General features: G+C 33.7%; 1 protein-coding gene and 1 pseudogene across 1 annotated transcript; both read left to right on the forward strand.

Annotated features, from left to right (window-relative positions):
• The first annotated feature begins 3,624 nt into the window (after positions 1-3,624).
• On the forward strand, positions 3,625-4,796 carry LOC118031961 (peroxidase 15-like; annotated as a pseudogene).
• Positions 4,797-6,714: 1,918 nt separating this feature from the next.
• LOC118031963 (peroxidase N) lies at positions 6,715-8,753 on the forward strand. The gene is made up of 4 exons (XM_035036511.1): positions 6,715-7,055; positions 7,309-7,491; positions 7,840-8,005; positions 8,173-8,753. Exons 1-4 carry the CDS (start codon positions 6,840-6,842, stop codon positions 8,586-8,588), a joined length of 981 nt encoding a protein of 326 aa, XP_034892402.1. The 5' UTR covers positions 6,715-6,839; the 3' UTR covers positions 8,589-8,753.
• Positions 8,754-15,348: the final 6,595 nt, after the last annotated feature.

Consider the following 15,348-nt stretch of genomic DNA (forward strand, 5'->3'; position numbering starts at 1 on the left):
GTATGCAAATGGGAATGTTGGATTTTCTGTACGAGCAGAGAAGATAAACTTTATCTTGTAAATTTTTCTGAATTAAAAATCAAAATATAACTTCAATCAATTTTACAAAAATCACATCAAGAGCAGCAACATGTTTGGTTTTGTGAAGAGCCTCTGAACGTGGACAGAGATGGGCCTATAGCCCCCATGTAATTTGGTTATTTAACCATTAACTGGAATATTGATATTATAGAGCCCTTGGTCGGGCGAGATTGTTTATGTTAAATATAAATTAACTTAATTAACTTTTAAATGTAATCATGCGTGTGTGTTTGAAGTCCTAGCTAGTTGGAGTGTTGGAGATTATAAAAATGGTCATAATTTAAAGTATTTTTTATTTTAAAATATATTAAAATATTTTTTTATTTTTAAAAAATTATTTTTGATATCAATAAATTAAAACATCTAAAAAATAAAAAAAAATATAATTTTTAATAAAAATTAAAATAAAATTTTAAAAAACATGGTTTCAAAAAGTTTCCAAACATGCTAAGTGGTGTGTAAATCTTGAAGCAAAAGCAATATGGATATTCCATTCATGTATTATCAAAAGTTTCTGTTACAATTCTATCACACATAAGTGAGTTACGTGCAGTACAAATCTGTAAATACAGAAGATATATTGTATATATATTTTTTTATTTGATTTGGTAGTGGATATTGTTTTCAATATCTTTATTTGATTTGATAGTGCATATTTTTTTTATTCTTTTATGCCCATCAACTAGATAGGAATAGTTTAATAAGATTTTTTCCAGAATATTTTTCTTACTATAATAACAACAGCTAATTCTAAATTGGATGATACTAGCTATTTAACCAGCAATTCATCACGTGTTGGATAAATTTTTTTAACAAAAAAAATATACATACTTCTATAAAAACTAGCAAGTCCATGTGATTTACATGACTTTTTCAATTATTTGAGTAAAACAATCTTAATCATAAATCAATAAGCCTAAACATGCATTTAATTAAATAAATTAAAAATCATCTTTGTTAATAAAAAATGTGTTAATGAATCTATTTGACCTTATTTAACCCCAATAGTTTTCTTTGAAACACACAATTTTATTTTTTTTTAGCTTAAAGGTCATTGTCTCTTACTAAGAGTAAATAATTTTAATTTTTAAGCATAAATTTTATTTATATAAAACATAAAAAATATAGATAAATTAGAATAATCTTTTCGAAACATTAAACACATACAAAATAATTAAAAAAAATCACTATTCTTTTTTTAAAAGCTAATTAAACAATCTAAAGAATTAAAGGGAAGGAATAATAATTTAAATAAAAATTAAAAAGATACATATTAAAAAGGTATGAATTAAAAAATTAAAAAAAAAAAAGAAAGAAAGAAAGAAAGAAAGAGGTCTGACTCTACTAGGCTTAGCAAGCCAATTTGATGTGCCTAATGCATTATGACAAAAAAAAAAAAAAAAAAATGATATATTATTTATCCCATTAACAAATAACTAAAAAAAGACCTAATCATGCAGGCTAGTAAGTGTAGAGCGATAAATATTCTCAAGTGTCGGGAATAAGAAATAATAAATTTTTTTCAAAATAAATTTTAAGGAATAAAAAAATAAAAAAACTATGAAAAAATGAAGATAAAAACAAAAAATAATTGTGATAAATAGATTTCGTGTAGAGTGATAAATATCCAAAAAAAAAAAAAATTGCAAACTGCTATAGCGAGAAAAATAAAAAATCATAATTTTTGTCATAGTTACAGTAAAAAATTATAAAAAATAAAAAATTACAATTATATCACTACTACAATACCTGCTAAAATTACTATTTTTATTTTCTAGAATGTGTGTGACCGTTTTTTTTTAGTATATTGTATAATTTTATAATATATCAAAGTGATTTCGTGCTATAAGTTTAGTTCTTATGGGATCCATTTTTGTTAATGTAGGGATCCATTGGTTAAATGAAAGCGATTTTTGGGAAGTTAACAATGGAATTTTCATAGATTTTGTTTCTTTTATAAACACAATTGAAAATGTATTTTTTTTATTATATTTATTTAGAATAAAATTTATCTAAAATATTTTTCTAGAGACTATTTTACAGTAGATATAACTAGCCGAGATTGTTGTAATTATAGTTTTTAAGTTAAACAGAGGATAAGTCCCAAGTTAACTTACTTTTTATTTTATAAATAAAAAAAATGAAAAAATTTTATTATTTTAAAAAAAATTAAAGATAAATATCAATGAGCTTTGACTGTATTTTTTCATGAGTTGGCTAGGTTGTAGATCAACTTGAGTTTTTAATATGAATTTATCTTTTATTTTTGTTGAATTCCAACCTGATTTAGGTTTCAAATTATCCAAGTTATGGGTTAAATTGTCCAATCAAGTTGGGTTTAATTTTAAAAGAGTGGTTTTAATTAGATTTTAATATTAAGACTTCTTATAATTTATTCAAAATCTTTTATGGTAACAAATTATTCAAATTCAAATTTATACTATTCAAAATAGAAACACACATTAGGATCTTCAAAAGAAAAAAAAAAGAGGAGAAATCAAATATAAATATATAGCCTCTGTAAACATTCTGTTCTTTATTCTTTCAAAGTGTTATCTTGGAAATGGCTTCCAAGAAATTACTTTCTACAGCAGTCCTCATATTCAGTCTCTTCCTAGTGTTTGGTAATTTGCATAAACTCCCTACTAATATTTGTGTGTTATTTTAGTGATTTTTTTTTTCTTTTTTTTGGTAGGCATCGACAGTATTGAAGGATACAAGTGTGGACATATTACAACTAATGCTTAAGACATGCACTAGTGTGTCGTGTTTGATGGTCTTCAATTCTTCTAGTTCAAGTATGGGAGTCTCGTTCCATTCCATCACCACCTTCAGCAAATTAGCAGTGGCTAATTTCTTGAATAAAAATATCATAGACAACAAAATAAATTGATGATTTGTAGTCAAGATCAAATCAAAATTAATGTTCTTTTTTTAAATCTCTTCTTTGGAAAATTAAAAAAGAAAAAAAACTATTCAAGATACTAGACATTTCTACCGAGGGTCATTTTAAAATACCTTTAGTATAAAATGGTAACATTGTCATCGTCATATGGATTGCGGCCAACACACATAAACACCTCATGGTTTCTCTACTATAGCTTACAGCTTACATGGAGATTTTTTATATTAAAAAATAATATAAATTATATTTTAGAAATTTTATCTAATAATTTAAATTATTATATTGAAATGATTTTTTTAATATTATTAAAACTTTAATGACCAAATAATTATGAATTTGAATCTCATCACTTCTATTTATTTAATTAAAATCAAGTATAAAGTAATGTGATATATAAAAGTTTCAAACTTAAATTATTAGATTGAGATGGTTTTTTAACATCTAACTAACATGTGTTCTAATTGTCAGCATTTCCATTAATTTTTGAGAGGGTTTCAAGGAGATTAAGGTGGCATTCATGCATGTTGTGGTACTGGTCCTTTCAAGGGAAACATTTCTGGTTGCAATCCATATGACGACGAAAATGTCTATATTTACTCTTAAGAAGGAAACTCTTAAGTAATCATCCATTGAAATTGATGGCTACCTGTACTGAATTCAACGCGTTACCATTTTATACGATAGTCATTTTATGGCAGAAAGAACTTCATTGTCTATATAAGGGGTGTGTGTGTGTGTAAACCCATCATATTTGTATTACTGAATTGGAAAGATTCTGAGCTTGGTGGTTGTGTATAATTATTTTGTTCTTAATTATGTATCTCATGGGTGACCGATTAGGAGTTTTTTCCCCTTCACTATTAATTCAAGGTGTACATATCGGAAAGAAATAATTACATGTTGTAACATATATATGCATATGGGTAGCCAATCACAAGGATAATTCCTGAACTACGGTTGCAGCCCAACAATTAGTTGCCCTGGTATGTAACTACCGCTTAGTTTGAATATCTTTTATTTTCTGCCAATTTTTTTCAAAACAAAGATCTAAATTTATCGTTCTTCTTTGTTTATTAATTGCAAGTTTGGAGGCCCTTCTTGGGAGAGCTTTCTAGGAAGAAAGGATGGCCTCACAGCTTGCCAAACTGGTGCAAATAAGGCCCTTCCAAGTCCATTCGATCCCCTCCTTGCGATTGCATCCATATTTGCTGCTGTTGGACTAGACAGTAGAGACCAGGTGGCGTTGTCTGGTAATTAAATCTTGATATATAAGCATATATTTTCAAGTAACGTGAACAAATTTAATTACTGATGTCTAATAACTTTTTGCTAGGTGCCCATTCATTTGGCCGGGTCCGGTGTCTGTTTTTGACTCCCCGGCTTTATGATTTCAACAACACCAGGAAGCCTGATCCCACTTTGAGCAGAACAACTGAAGATACTCCAGAAATCATGTCCTCGAGGTGGAAATGGGACAGTGCTCGCCAACCTAGACCCAACAACAGTGAATATATTTGACAGCAGATACTTCTCCAACCTGCAAGCAAGTGCAGGCCTGCTTCAAAGTGACCAGGAGCTGTTTTCAACTCCAAAGTCAAATACAGTGGAGCTGGTTAACCAATTCAGTGCCAACCAGACAGCTTTCTTTGAAAGCTTTGAAGCTTCCATGATTAAGATGAGTTATATTAGCCTAAGGAACACAAAAGCCCAGCCTTCTTCGACAAAATTAGGCCGTTTCTGTAATTACTTGAGCTTCTGTTTCGCGCTTTGTTTGCCTGTTTTTATGCTGTTCTTAATTGTAAATTATTGATTATAAAAAAAAAATGTACATTGAGTTACTGGGGTGATGCTGATTTTCCTCTGCCTTGAATTCCAATAAGGGCATTTATCAGCTGATTTTCTAGCTCATTGAATGAAAATTGCTGTTGTTGTTCCTCAACTAGAGAGGATTGACAAACATGAGCTTTTTTTTTTTTTTTTTTTTTTATGATTTGAAGAGTTTTTGAGGCTTAAAAAATGATGGTACAAATAACGTAGGAGAAGGGCTCAATTGCAAGCTTAAATTAATGGCAGCATTGGATTTTATAAACATTTCTTTGGTGATATTTTGTTGGAACAAGAATCTGAAGTAAGGCTTGAGTTTTGGTTCAGTTAAGTTAGTTCGTGGTCTTTAAGGAACCAAAAGGAGAAAAATGTCTTTATGGGGTTTGTGACACGTGGTTTGCTCTTATTCAGTTACGTGTCATCTGTTTGAAGATCCTGATTTTTCATGGAACACTTCAAATTAGTCCCCCTATTAGGGTTTTTCTCATTGGAGTTTCCAAACTACTGATATTCTCAATCGGGTTCCACCATCCTTTATTGTTTCCCATTTGGATCCCTATGATATTCTGATGTAAGGGTGGAAAAACGGACCAGTCAATTAGGTCCCAGTTACCTCGATCAGATAACATCAACTGACAGTCGATGGATGTTGATTAAGGGACCCAATTGAGGAACTGATAAAATATGAGGGACCTAATAAATAAATCAATAAATAGTTTGAAGAAAGAGACTAGCAGCTTCTCTGTTGAAGCTGTAAATATCTATCAGATAGCTGCTGATGTTTAGAATGGAAATGCAGACATGGAAATATAAGCATCGGTGCTATCCTTAAGGACTAGCACGTTAATATTCGAGTTTCAGTTGTTGGTTTCTATGGATTTAATTCTATTATTTTGATCTTTGTGTTGCACTGATAATCTGAGATGTTCTTTAGATTTCCCTGCAAATATTTGTATTGATCTTCATCTTATGGTTGCGAATTTAAAGCATGCAAGTGTTGGCCTGGCTTTGTGGTGCACTGCTTGGTGCTAGACAGCTGCTTACTTTAGCTTGTTCTTTTTATGGTTTGTCCTGTTGACTTGCTGCAGGTCTGGCCTTCTGCTTTTCCTCTCGAAGAAGTAAAATAGAACAGCTCCAACCATTCACTTCAGAACACATTGAAATGAGGCTGGCTAGCATTATCATGTCAAGATGTTTCTGATGACGCAAAACATCTCTTGCATCATAAGGAATATCCTCGAGTACCTCGTTATGTGGCTAGCTAGCTGATCCAAGACCAAAAAGGTGCTGCAGAAAGGCTATAATTTATGGTTTCTAGTGGCTGGATAATGTTAGAGGTTGTAAGGTGGCTCTGTCATCAGTCCACTTCCATATTATTCTTCATAATTAATAGCCGTAGTTGAAGTGAAGCTGCCATACACTTAATGTTCATGGCAATTGCCAGTTATTTAATCAAGCAGAAGTCAGCTCCAGCTGCTACTCTCTAATTAGATTTCAGAATTGAGAAATTATCCTAATCCTGTTTAGTTGCTGCCATTAAATTATAAAAACATGTCCGTATTCGCGTGGCTAAGCCTGTCAGGTGCAGACAAAATTAGAATTCTTCTTAATCTCAATGCCTTCGATTTTAATATGACACTAGTGCTCTTAAGTGTGCTTTGATTCATGGACTTGCAAATAAATGCTTAAACTACATTGAATCTGATAGCAATGCACCCACTTTATTTCATTCAATTTGTTTGTCGGTAATTTTAAATATTCAAGTCTGTAAAATCTATGCAAATGGTAAAGCTTAGTACAGCCTTTTGAGCACAGAAACCAGCGGCAGCCGCCATACATCACCAGCACTAATACTAAATAGAACCATGTGCTATATTAGTGTAGACAAGTTGAGATTAACGTTGTCCATGATGCTGGTTATAAATAGAACTTCAAGGTTTTTTCAATGCTCAAGTATCTGATCCTTAATCTTGTTAGAACAAGTTTTCTTTCAACACGTCTTGTGAGAGAACTTTCGTAGCTAGTAGCCATGAAGAGGTCGAGCTGCTATAACGGTTATTCGTTGTTTCTGACAATGTTGATGTTATGTGTAGTTTCCAGGTCCCAACTGACTACTGATTTCTATTCGACAACATGCCCTAACCTTCTCCAAATTGTCCGTAGAGAAGTTCAGAAAGCTATCAAGTTTGAAACTCGTATGGCAGCCTCTTTGATTCGGCTTCATTTTCATGACTGCTTTGTCGATGTGAGTTTAAGCAGACCCATGCTCATAAGCCTGTGCTAAACATCTAACAGATTTATTGCTGGAGGATTGAGTGGTTGCAATATGATTTCCTATAGTCTTTTATGACTTCAGATTGATGAGTTTAAGAATTATTCCACTTGTACCTTGTGCTTTTTAGACTAACTTTTCATATTTTAGATATATTTTGCAATCAACTTTTGTAAAGCATCATTAGGTCATAATTGACATAAAAACAATGTCTTCTTCTCTATAGGGCTGTGATGCATCAGTTCTGCTGGATGGAAATGATGGTGAGAAGTTTGCTTTGCCTAACATAAACTCGGCAAGGGGATTTGAAGTTGTGGATGCAATAAAAACTGCTGTGGAAAGTCAATGTAGTGGCGTTGTATCTTGTGCTGATATACTAGCCATAGCTGCCCGAGACTCGGTCCTCCTTGTAAGTTTACTCTTTAGATCCTTGCTCGTTTCCGAACACATCAGGTATCCTGAGATAAAACATTTTACAAGTTAATGATCGGAATAAACTTTGCAGAGAGGACTAATAACTTCTTACAGCAGATGATGAGCTTAATATATATCAAAGCAAATGTTTATTGAAGAATTTCCTCACGACAAATATATGACTGACTCTGATAAAAGAGTTCCTTCCTGAAACAGCATATCTAATTCACTTTCTTTCTTGAGTTGCATTATCACAACCATTCAAGAGTTAGTCCAATATAATATGTTTATCAAGTGAATATGAAGTATTTATAGATGATTTTGAATGACAATATTGCTGCAGAGTGGTGGGAAATCATGGAGAGTTCTGCTCGGAAGAAGAGATGGACTGGTGGCTAACCAGACTGGAGCAAATGCTAAACTTCCTTCCCCGTTTGAAGATGTGGATACGATCATCAACAAGTTTGCTGCAGTAGGATTAAATATCATAGACGTAGTCGCCTTATCGGGTAATACATCACATATTCATGGACGTCATGATGCTCTGTGGTCAACTTTGATAAGAAATGCCCCCGCTATTGCGTGTCATCAGTGCTTGTGTATTCTCATCAGAAATTGTGAATTTCATAAATAACTGCATTAAGCTGAAGATTGGATATCATGTAATTTCATGTAGGTGCTCACACAATTGGACTAGCAAGATGTGCCACCTTCAACAACAGATTGTTCAACTTCTCGGGAACCGGTGCTCCGGACAGTACAATGGAATCAAGTATGGTGTCTGATCTGCAAAATCTATGTCCACTAACTGATGATGGCAACAAGACTACAGTTCTTGATCGGAACTCCACTGATCTATTTGACAACCACTATTTCCAGAACTTGCTAAACAATAAGGGTCTTCTCTCTTCTGACCAAGAACTATTTTCAAGTACCAATTTGACAACCAAGGCTCTGGTTCAGACCTATAGCACTAATCAAAATCTTTTCTTAAATGACTTCGCTAATTCCATGATCAAAATGGGGAATATAAGCCCGCTAACAGGGTCTAGTGGAGAGATCAGGAAAAAATGTAGTGTGGTTAACTCGTAAGACGAAATTCATTAAAGTAGGGTTTGATAGGTAAGGAATGTGCAAAAGTTTATTGCTCTCTATCGAAGCTGTATGGTCAGTGAAGTCATGCACTGCAGGTCTTGTTTTAGCCCATGAATAAACTCATAATTCATAATAAGGTGGGTTTTATATATTCTGATGGAATACCTGTGTTCTCTCCCCCTTTCTAAATTGTACTTGTACTCGTTGAGTTAGAAAAACAACAAATACAGAAATAATATAAGAGGTAAAGATAAAAACAAAAAATCAATCCATTTCTTAATTGTTTTAAAATAAATTTATATCTTAGGTACAAGAAATATGTTATTTTAATCTTCACTGTTTTTATATTTTTTTTTTATCTCGAGAAACACTAATCTACAGAACCATTTTCGATAAACTTACCTTTATGACAATATAAAATGAGTCTGTAAAAAGAGTGAAACTATCACAATATTGTTAGCAGCATTCATCTCGGGTCAAATCATCATCATTCTGCAATCTGTAGCAAAGTCAACGATGAGCCTCTAGTTCGATAACATGAATCTCGTGCTCTCTTACAAGAGGTCTTGGGTTTCAGCCTCTGGTAGATCACAAAAAGTTCCGCAGCAAAGTCTCTAATCCCATTAAAGTGGTTCTGAAGCGAAGTCTATTAAGCCAATTGTATAACTTTACGAGCCACGAAGAATTGGCCCCATCAACTTATGCTATTAGTAATGTTTTGAAAATAAAAAGGAATGAGAAAAGGCAATAAAGTTCTTGGAGACTTAAAGAGAAGGTATAAATGATTGAAGGGTAGTGTGGTAATTGACCAATAGTTGATAAATATATATAAAAAAAAAAAAAAGGAATCCTATTTTGAGAGAAAAAGAGCTGCGGGAGAGAAAGGGAAAGAAGAAGAAGAAGAAAAGAAAGGAGAGAAGGATAAAAGAAGAAGAAGAGAAGTAGAGGAAATAAGTTTAAAAGGTAAGATTTATGGTTTGAAGTGTATAATATGTTAAATTTTGGTTTTGATTAATTTTTGAGTTTTGAAGTTTGTGTGTTTGAGTTTATTGATGAATTAATTTGAAGGTTAGGGGTTGATTGTTGTGGGTAATTAATTATTAAGTTGAATTTGAGAGATTGTAGATAAAAATAATGATTTTGAGTTATGGTTTTGTTTGAATGGTGAATTTGTGTTAGAAATCAGGGGATAACAGTAGGTGATCTGTTGAAATTCTAGGTTTGAGGTTGAAGATGATGAAAATTCAATTTGGTCCCTCAATTTATGAAAATTACAGTTTAGTCCTCAAACTTTGGAAAATTACAAATTGGTCCCTGGAGCATATTCCGAGATTCTGAACAGAATAACATATGAATTATGGACAGAATTACTGTATAGATAATATAATTTAACACTTTCAATTTAGTCCTCCAATTTGACAAAAAGTACAAGTTGACCCTAAAAATTTGGTAAAATTCCAGAATGATCCCTGGAGCATAATGATATATCCTGGAAAGAATTGAGGATTAATTATGGTTAGAGTTTCAGTATATTCATGGATTTATGATCAATTTCAGTTTGGTCCTCCATTTAGACAAAAAATTCAATTTGGCCCTAAAAGTATAATAAATTACAGATTAGTCCCTAGCTGCTAGTTAGTTCAAAAATATATAGGTTTACATAATACACACTTAGTTAAGTGTATTAAATAGGTTATTTATTCTTTTGAGTTGTTCTTGAATATGTCTACTTTGTATTCAGATAATCCTGATATTCTACCGGCAGGACGTCAGTAGGATTTTCTTTGGTGTCTGCTTTTGACTTTTGTTTGCTTTTAAATCAGGTGAGTGGAATAATATTTAATATGCATATAATATAAATAAATATGTATGTTGATTATACAATGAGTACAACTAGTAAATTTCTTGAATATTTATATATGTTGCTTTATTTTTCGAGTACTCATTTATTCTTGAATTTTCACTCGCAGTCTGTCAAAGTAAATTCTATTTGATATGATGTATGTTTCTTTGATGATTCTGTGAATATCTATTATGCCTTGATATGAGACTTGTCAGTAACTCCATGCTAACGGAGAGTAGTTAGCTTGTGTGCACATATTATTCTATATACCTAGCTGGTGAGAGAGGCATCAGCCTGTGGCGACTGATCATCCCACAGTGGTCACCGACGGGTGTCATCTGGTCACCTTCGGTGTCATCTAATCTCTGACATGTAATCCACTACATTATGATAATATTTTTAGTAAGTATATATATATATATATATATATATATATATATATATATATATATATATATCAAGATAGATCATCTTGCAAACTATTAATATCTGAAATGTATATTAAATGTTATCCCCTCACTGAGTTGGTTGAACTCACCTCTCATTCTTAATATTATGTCAGGTTCTTAGTTTCTGATAGCAGTTGGACTTTGTTGAGTGTTTCCGCTTCTTTAGTTTTGGTCGGTATGCCTTGCTTGTTTGCGAGGCTTTCCTTTCAGTTTTGATTTGATGTCTTAGACGCCCCACTGTTACCTTGGTTTAATTAAATTTGGATTTTGACAATGTAATATTGTTGTTTTAATAACTATCATTTGGTTTTATCACTTTTGAATACGATGATATTTTCTGAAGATTATGTGACACTGCGTATTTTTGAATAAATTTTTCTTTTGATATGTCTGTTTTGAGGCTTAGCGTAGGTGGGGTGTCTTTTCGGCACCGTTCCTGCGTTGCCGGTCACGGACCCGGGATTCGGGTCGTGACAAAGGTGGTATCAGAGCATGGTTTTATCAAAACCTCGTAATCTATTTGTTTTTGTTAAAACCCTCGTAATATGTGGAGCTTATGATCTATCTTGTCTGGATGTCATTCCCCTTATAATTCTCCAATCTAGTGTTTGGTGTGTCATTCTTAAAACTCCTTATATATATATACATATATATATATATGCATTCTTTTAGGAAATATGCCGAGAGCTAAACATGTAGTTAATACCGATTATGTCGGTAATGATCAAGAGGACATTCCTATCGCTCAGCTTAGGAAGGAGAGGCGCAAAAAGAGAGTTAGAACCCATTCGCCTCAACCAATGGAAGCAGAAGTTCAGGATGAGATTGAATTTGAGGGGGACTATGGTCTGGATGTTGGTAAGAACCAGGAGCAGGAATCCCATGATAGGGTATCTTATACTGATAGTGCTTTGGATAAAATTGGGCAGGCCATGCAGACTCTGGCTGACCTTTTAACTGAGAAAGAAAAGGAGAAGGATAAGAATGCATCTTCGACTTCCCATACTGTGCATGGGGTGAAAGTGCCATTGGCAGAGTTCCTTAAGTTAGCACCTCCTACCTTCAAGGGTATAGATAACTCTGAGGATCCACAACAGTTTTTAGATGCAGTGTGGCGTAGGTGTGAGGCCATGGGGTGCACGGATCATCGTGCAGTGACTTTAGCATCTTTTAGGCTAGAAAGCGAGGTGGCTGTGAACTGGTATGAGTCCAAGAGAGGTGAAAGGGCAGCTAGTTCTCCACCGATGGCGTGGAAGGAATTTTCTAAGATGTTTTTGGAGCATTTTCTACCTGAAAGTGTGAGGGAAGCTAGATCATACGAGTTTGAGAAGTTGGTTCAGGGTGACTTGATTATGATAGAGTATGAAGTGGAATTCACGCGGTTGTCCAGATTCGCTGGGTATTTGGTACCGACTGGGGAGAGGAAGATCAAGAGGTTTGTTCGGGGTCTTAATAGCTACCTATTCAAAGCTATTGAGGCTCATGAGTTTAAGACATACTCGGCCGTAGTGGATCGTGCCCGAGCTATTTAGGCAAAAACTCATGCCTCAATAGCTCGGGCACGATCCACTACGGCCGAGTACGTCTTAAACTCATGAGCCCCAATAGCTTTGAATAGGTAGATATTAAGACCCCGAACAAACCTCTTGATCTTCCTCTCCTCAGTTGGTACCAAATACCCAGCAAATCTGGGCAACCGCGTGAATTCCACTTCATACTCTATCACAGTCAAGTCACCCTGAACCAACTTCTCAAACTCGTATGATCTAGCTTCTTCCCTCACACTTTCAGGTAGAAAACGCTCCAAAAACATCTCAAAAAATTCCTTCCACGCCATCGGTGGAGAACTAGCTGCCCTTTCACCTCTCTTGGACTCATACCAGTTCACAACCACCTCGCCTTCTAGCCTAAAAGATGCTAAAGTCACTGCACAATGATCTGTGCACCCCATGGCCTCACACCTACGCCACACTGCATCTAAAAACTGTTGTGAATCCTCAGAGTTATCTACACCCTTAAAGGTAGGAGGTGTCAACTTAAAGAACTCTGCTAATGGCACTTTCACCCCATGCACAGTATGGGAAGTCAAAGATGCATTCTTATCCTTCTCCTTTTCTTTCTTAGTTAAAAGGTCAGCTAGGGTCTGCATGGCCTACCCAATTTTATCCAAAGCACTATCAGTATAAGATACCCTATCATGGGATTCCTGCTCCTGGTTCTTACCAACATCCAGACCATAATCCCCCACAAATTCAATCTCATCCTGAACTTTTGCTTCCATTGGTTGAGGCGAAGGGGTTCTAACTCTTTTTTTGCGCCTCTCCTTCCTAAGCTGAGCGATAAGAATGTCCTCTTGATCATTACCGCCATAATCGGTATTAACTACATGTTTAGCTCTCGGCATATTTCCTAAAAGAATGCATATATATATATATATATATATATATATATATATATATATATATATATATATATATATACATACTATAAGGAGTTTTAAGAACGACACACCAAACACTAGATTGGAGAATTATAAGGGGAATGACATCTGGACAAGATAGATCCTAAGCTCCACATATTACGAGGGTTTTAACAAAAAAAAATAGATTACGAGGTTTTAATAAAACCATGCTCTGATACCACCTTTGTCACGACCCGAATCCCGGGTCCGTGACCGGCAACGCAGGAACGGTGCCGAAAGGACACCCCACCTACATCAAGCCTCAAAACAGACATATCAAAAGAACAATTTATTCAAAAATACGCAGCGTCACATAATCTTCAGAAATATCATCTTATTCAAAACTGATAAAACCAAATGATAGTTATTAAAACAAAAATATTACATTGTCAAAATCCAAATTTAATTAAACCAAGGTAACAGTGGAGCGTCTAAGACATCAAATCAAAACTGAAAGGAAAGCCTCGCAAACAAGCAAGGCATACTAACCAGAACTGAAGAAGCAGAAAAACTCAACAAAGTCCAACTGCTATCAGAAACTAAGAACCTGAAATAATATTAAGAATGAGAGGTGAGTTCAACCAACTCAGTGAGGGGATAACATGTAATATACATTTCAGATATTAATAGTTTGCAAGATGATTTATCTTGATATACATATACTTACTAAACATATTATCATAACGTAGTGGATTACATGTCAGAGATCAGATGACACCCGAAGGTGACCAGATGACACATGTCGGTGACCACTGTGGGATGATCAGTCGCCAGAGGCTGATGCCTCTCTCACCAGCTAGGTATACATAATATTATGTGCACACAGGCTAACTACTCTCCGTTAGCATGGAGTTACTAACAAGTCTCATATCAAGGCATAATAGATATTCATAGAATCATCAAAAAAATGTATATCATATCAAATAGAATTTACTTTGACAGATTGCGAGTGAAAATTCAAGAATAAATGAGTACTCAAAAAATAAAGCAACATATATAAATATTCAAGAAATTTACTAATTGTACTCATTGTATAACCAACATACATATTTATTTATATTATATGCATATTAAAGATTATTCCACTCACCTGACTCAAAAGCAAACAAAAGTCAAAAGCAGACACCGAAGAAAATCCTACTAACGTCCTGCCGGTAGAATATCAGGATTATCTGAATACAAAGGAGACATATTCAAGAACGACTCAAAAGAATAAATAACCTATTTAATACACTTAACTAAGTGTGTATTCCGTAAACTTATATGTTTTTTAACTAACTAGCAGCTAGGGACTAATCTGTAATTTATTATACTTTTAGGGCCAAATTGAATTTTTTGTCTAATTAGAGGACCAAACTGAAATTGATCATAAATCCATGAATATACTAAAATTCTAACCATAATTAATCCTCAATTCTGTCCAGGATATATCATTATGCTCCAGGGATCATTCTGGAATTTTACCAAATTTTTAGGGTCAACTTGTACTTTTTGTCAAATTGGAGGACTAAATTGAAAGTGTTAAATTCTCTTATCTATACAGTAATTCTGTCCATAATTCATATGTTATTCTGTTTAGAATCTAGGAATATGATCCAGGGATCAATTTGTAATTTTTCAAAGTTTGGGGACTAAACTGTAATTTTTGTAAATTGAGGGACCAAATTGAATTTTCATCATCTTCAACCTCAAACCCAGAATTTCAACAGATCACCTACTGTTATTCTCTGATTTCTAACACAAATTCACCATTCAAACAAACCCATAGGTAGGGTGTTCTTTCGACACCGTTCATGCGTTGCCGGTCATGGATCCGAGATTCGGGTTGTGACAATTAGTGTTTTTCACATTCAAAATATTACTGAATTTTTTGGAAATGTTATCCTTCGATATTTTAGCTCTACGGACATGATGAAAACTATCTTTAGCTATGATTAACAGGAAAAAATGTTGATTTTTCATTTTTGCAACATATTAAACTGAAAATATTATATATGGTGATTG

Source organism: Populus alba, chromosome 2 (assembly GCF_005239225.2).
Source record: "Populus alba chromosome 2, ASM523922v2, whole genome shotgun sequence".
In the NCBI taxonomy this organism is placed as follows: Eukaryota; Viridiplantae; Streptophyta; class Magnoliopsida; order Malpighiales; family Salicaceae; genus Populus; species Populus alba.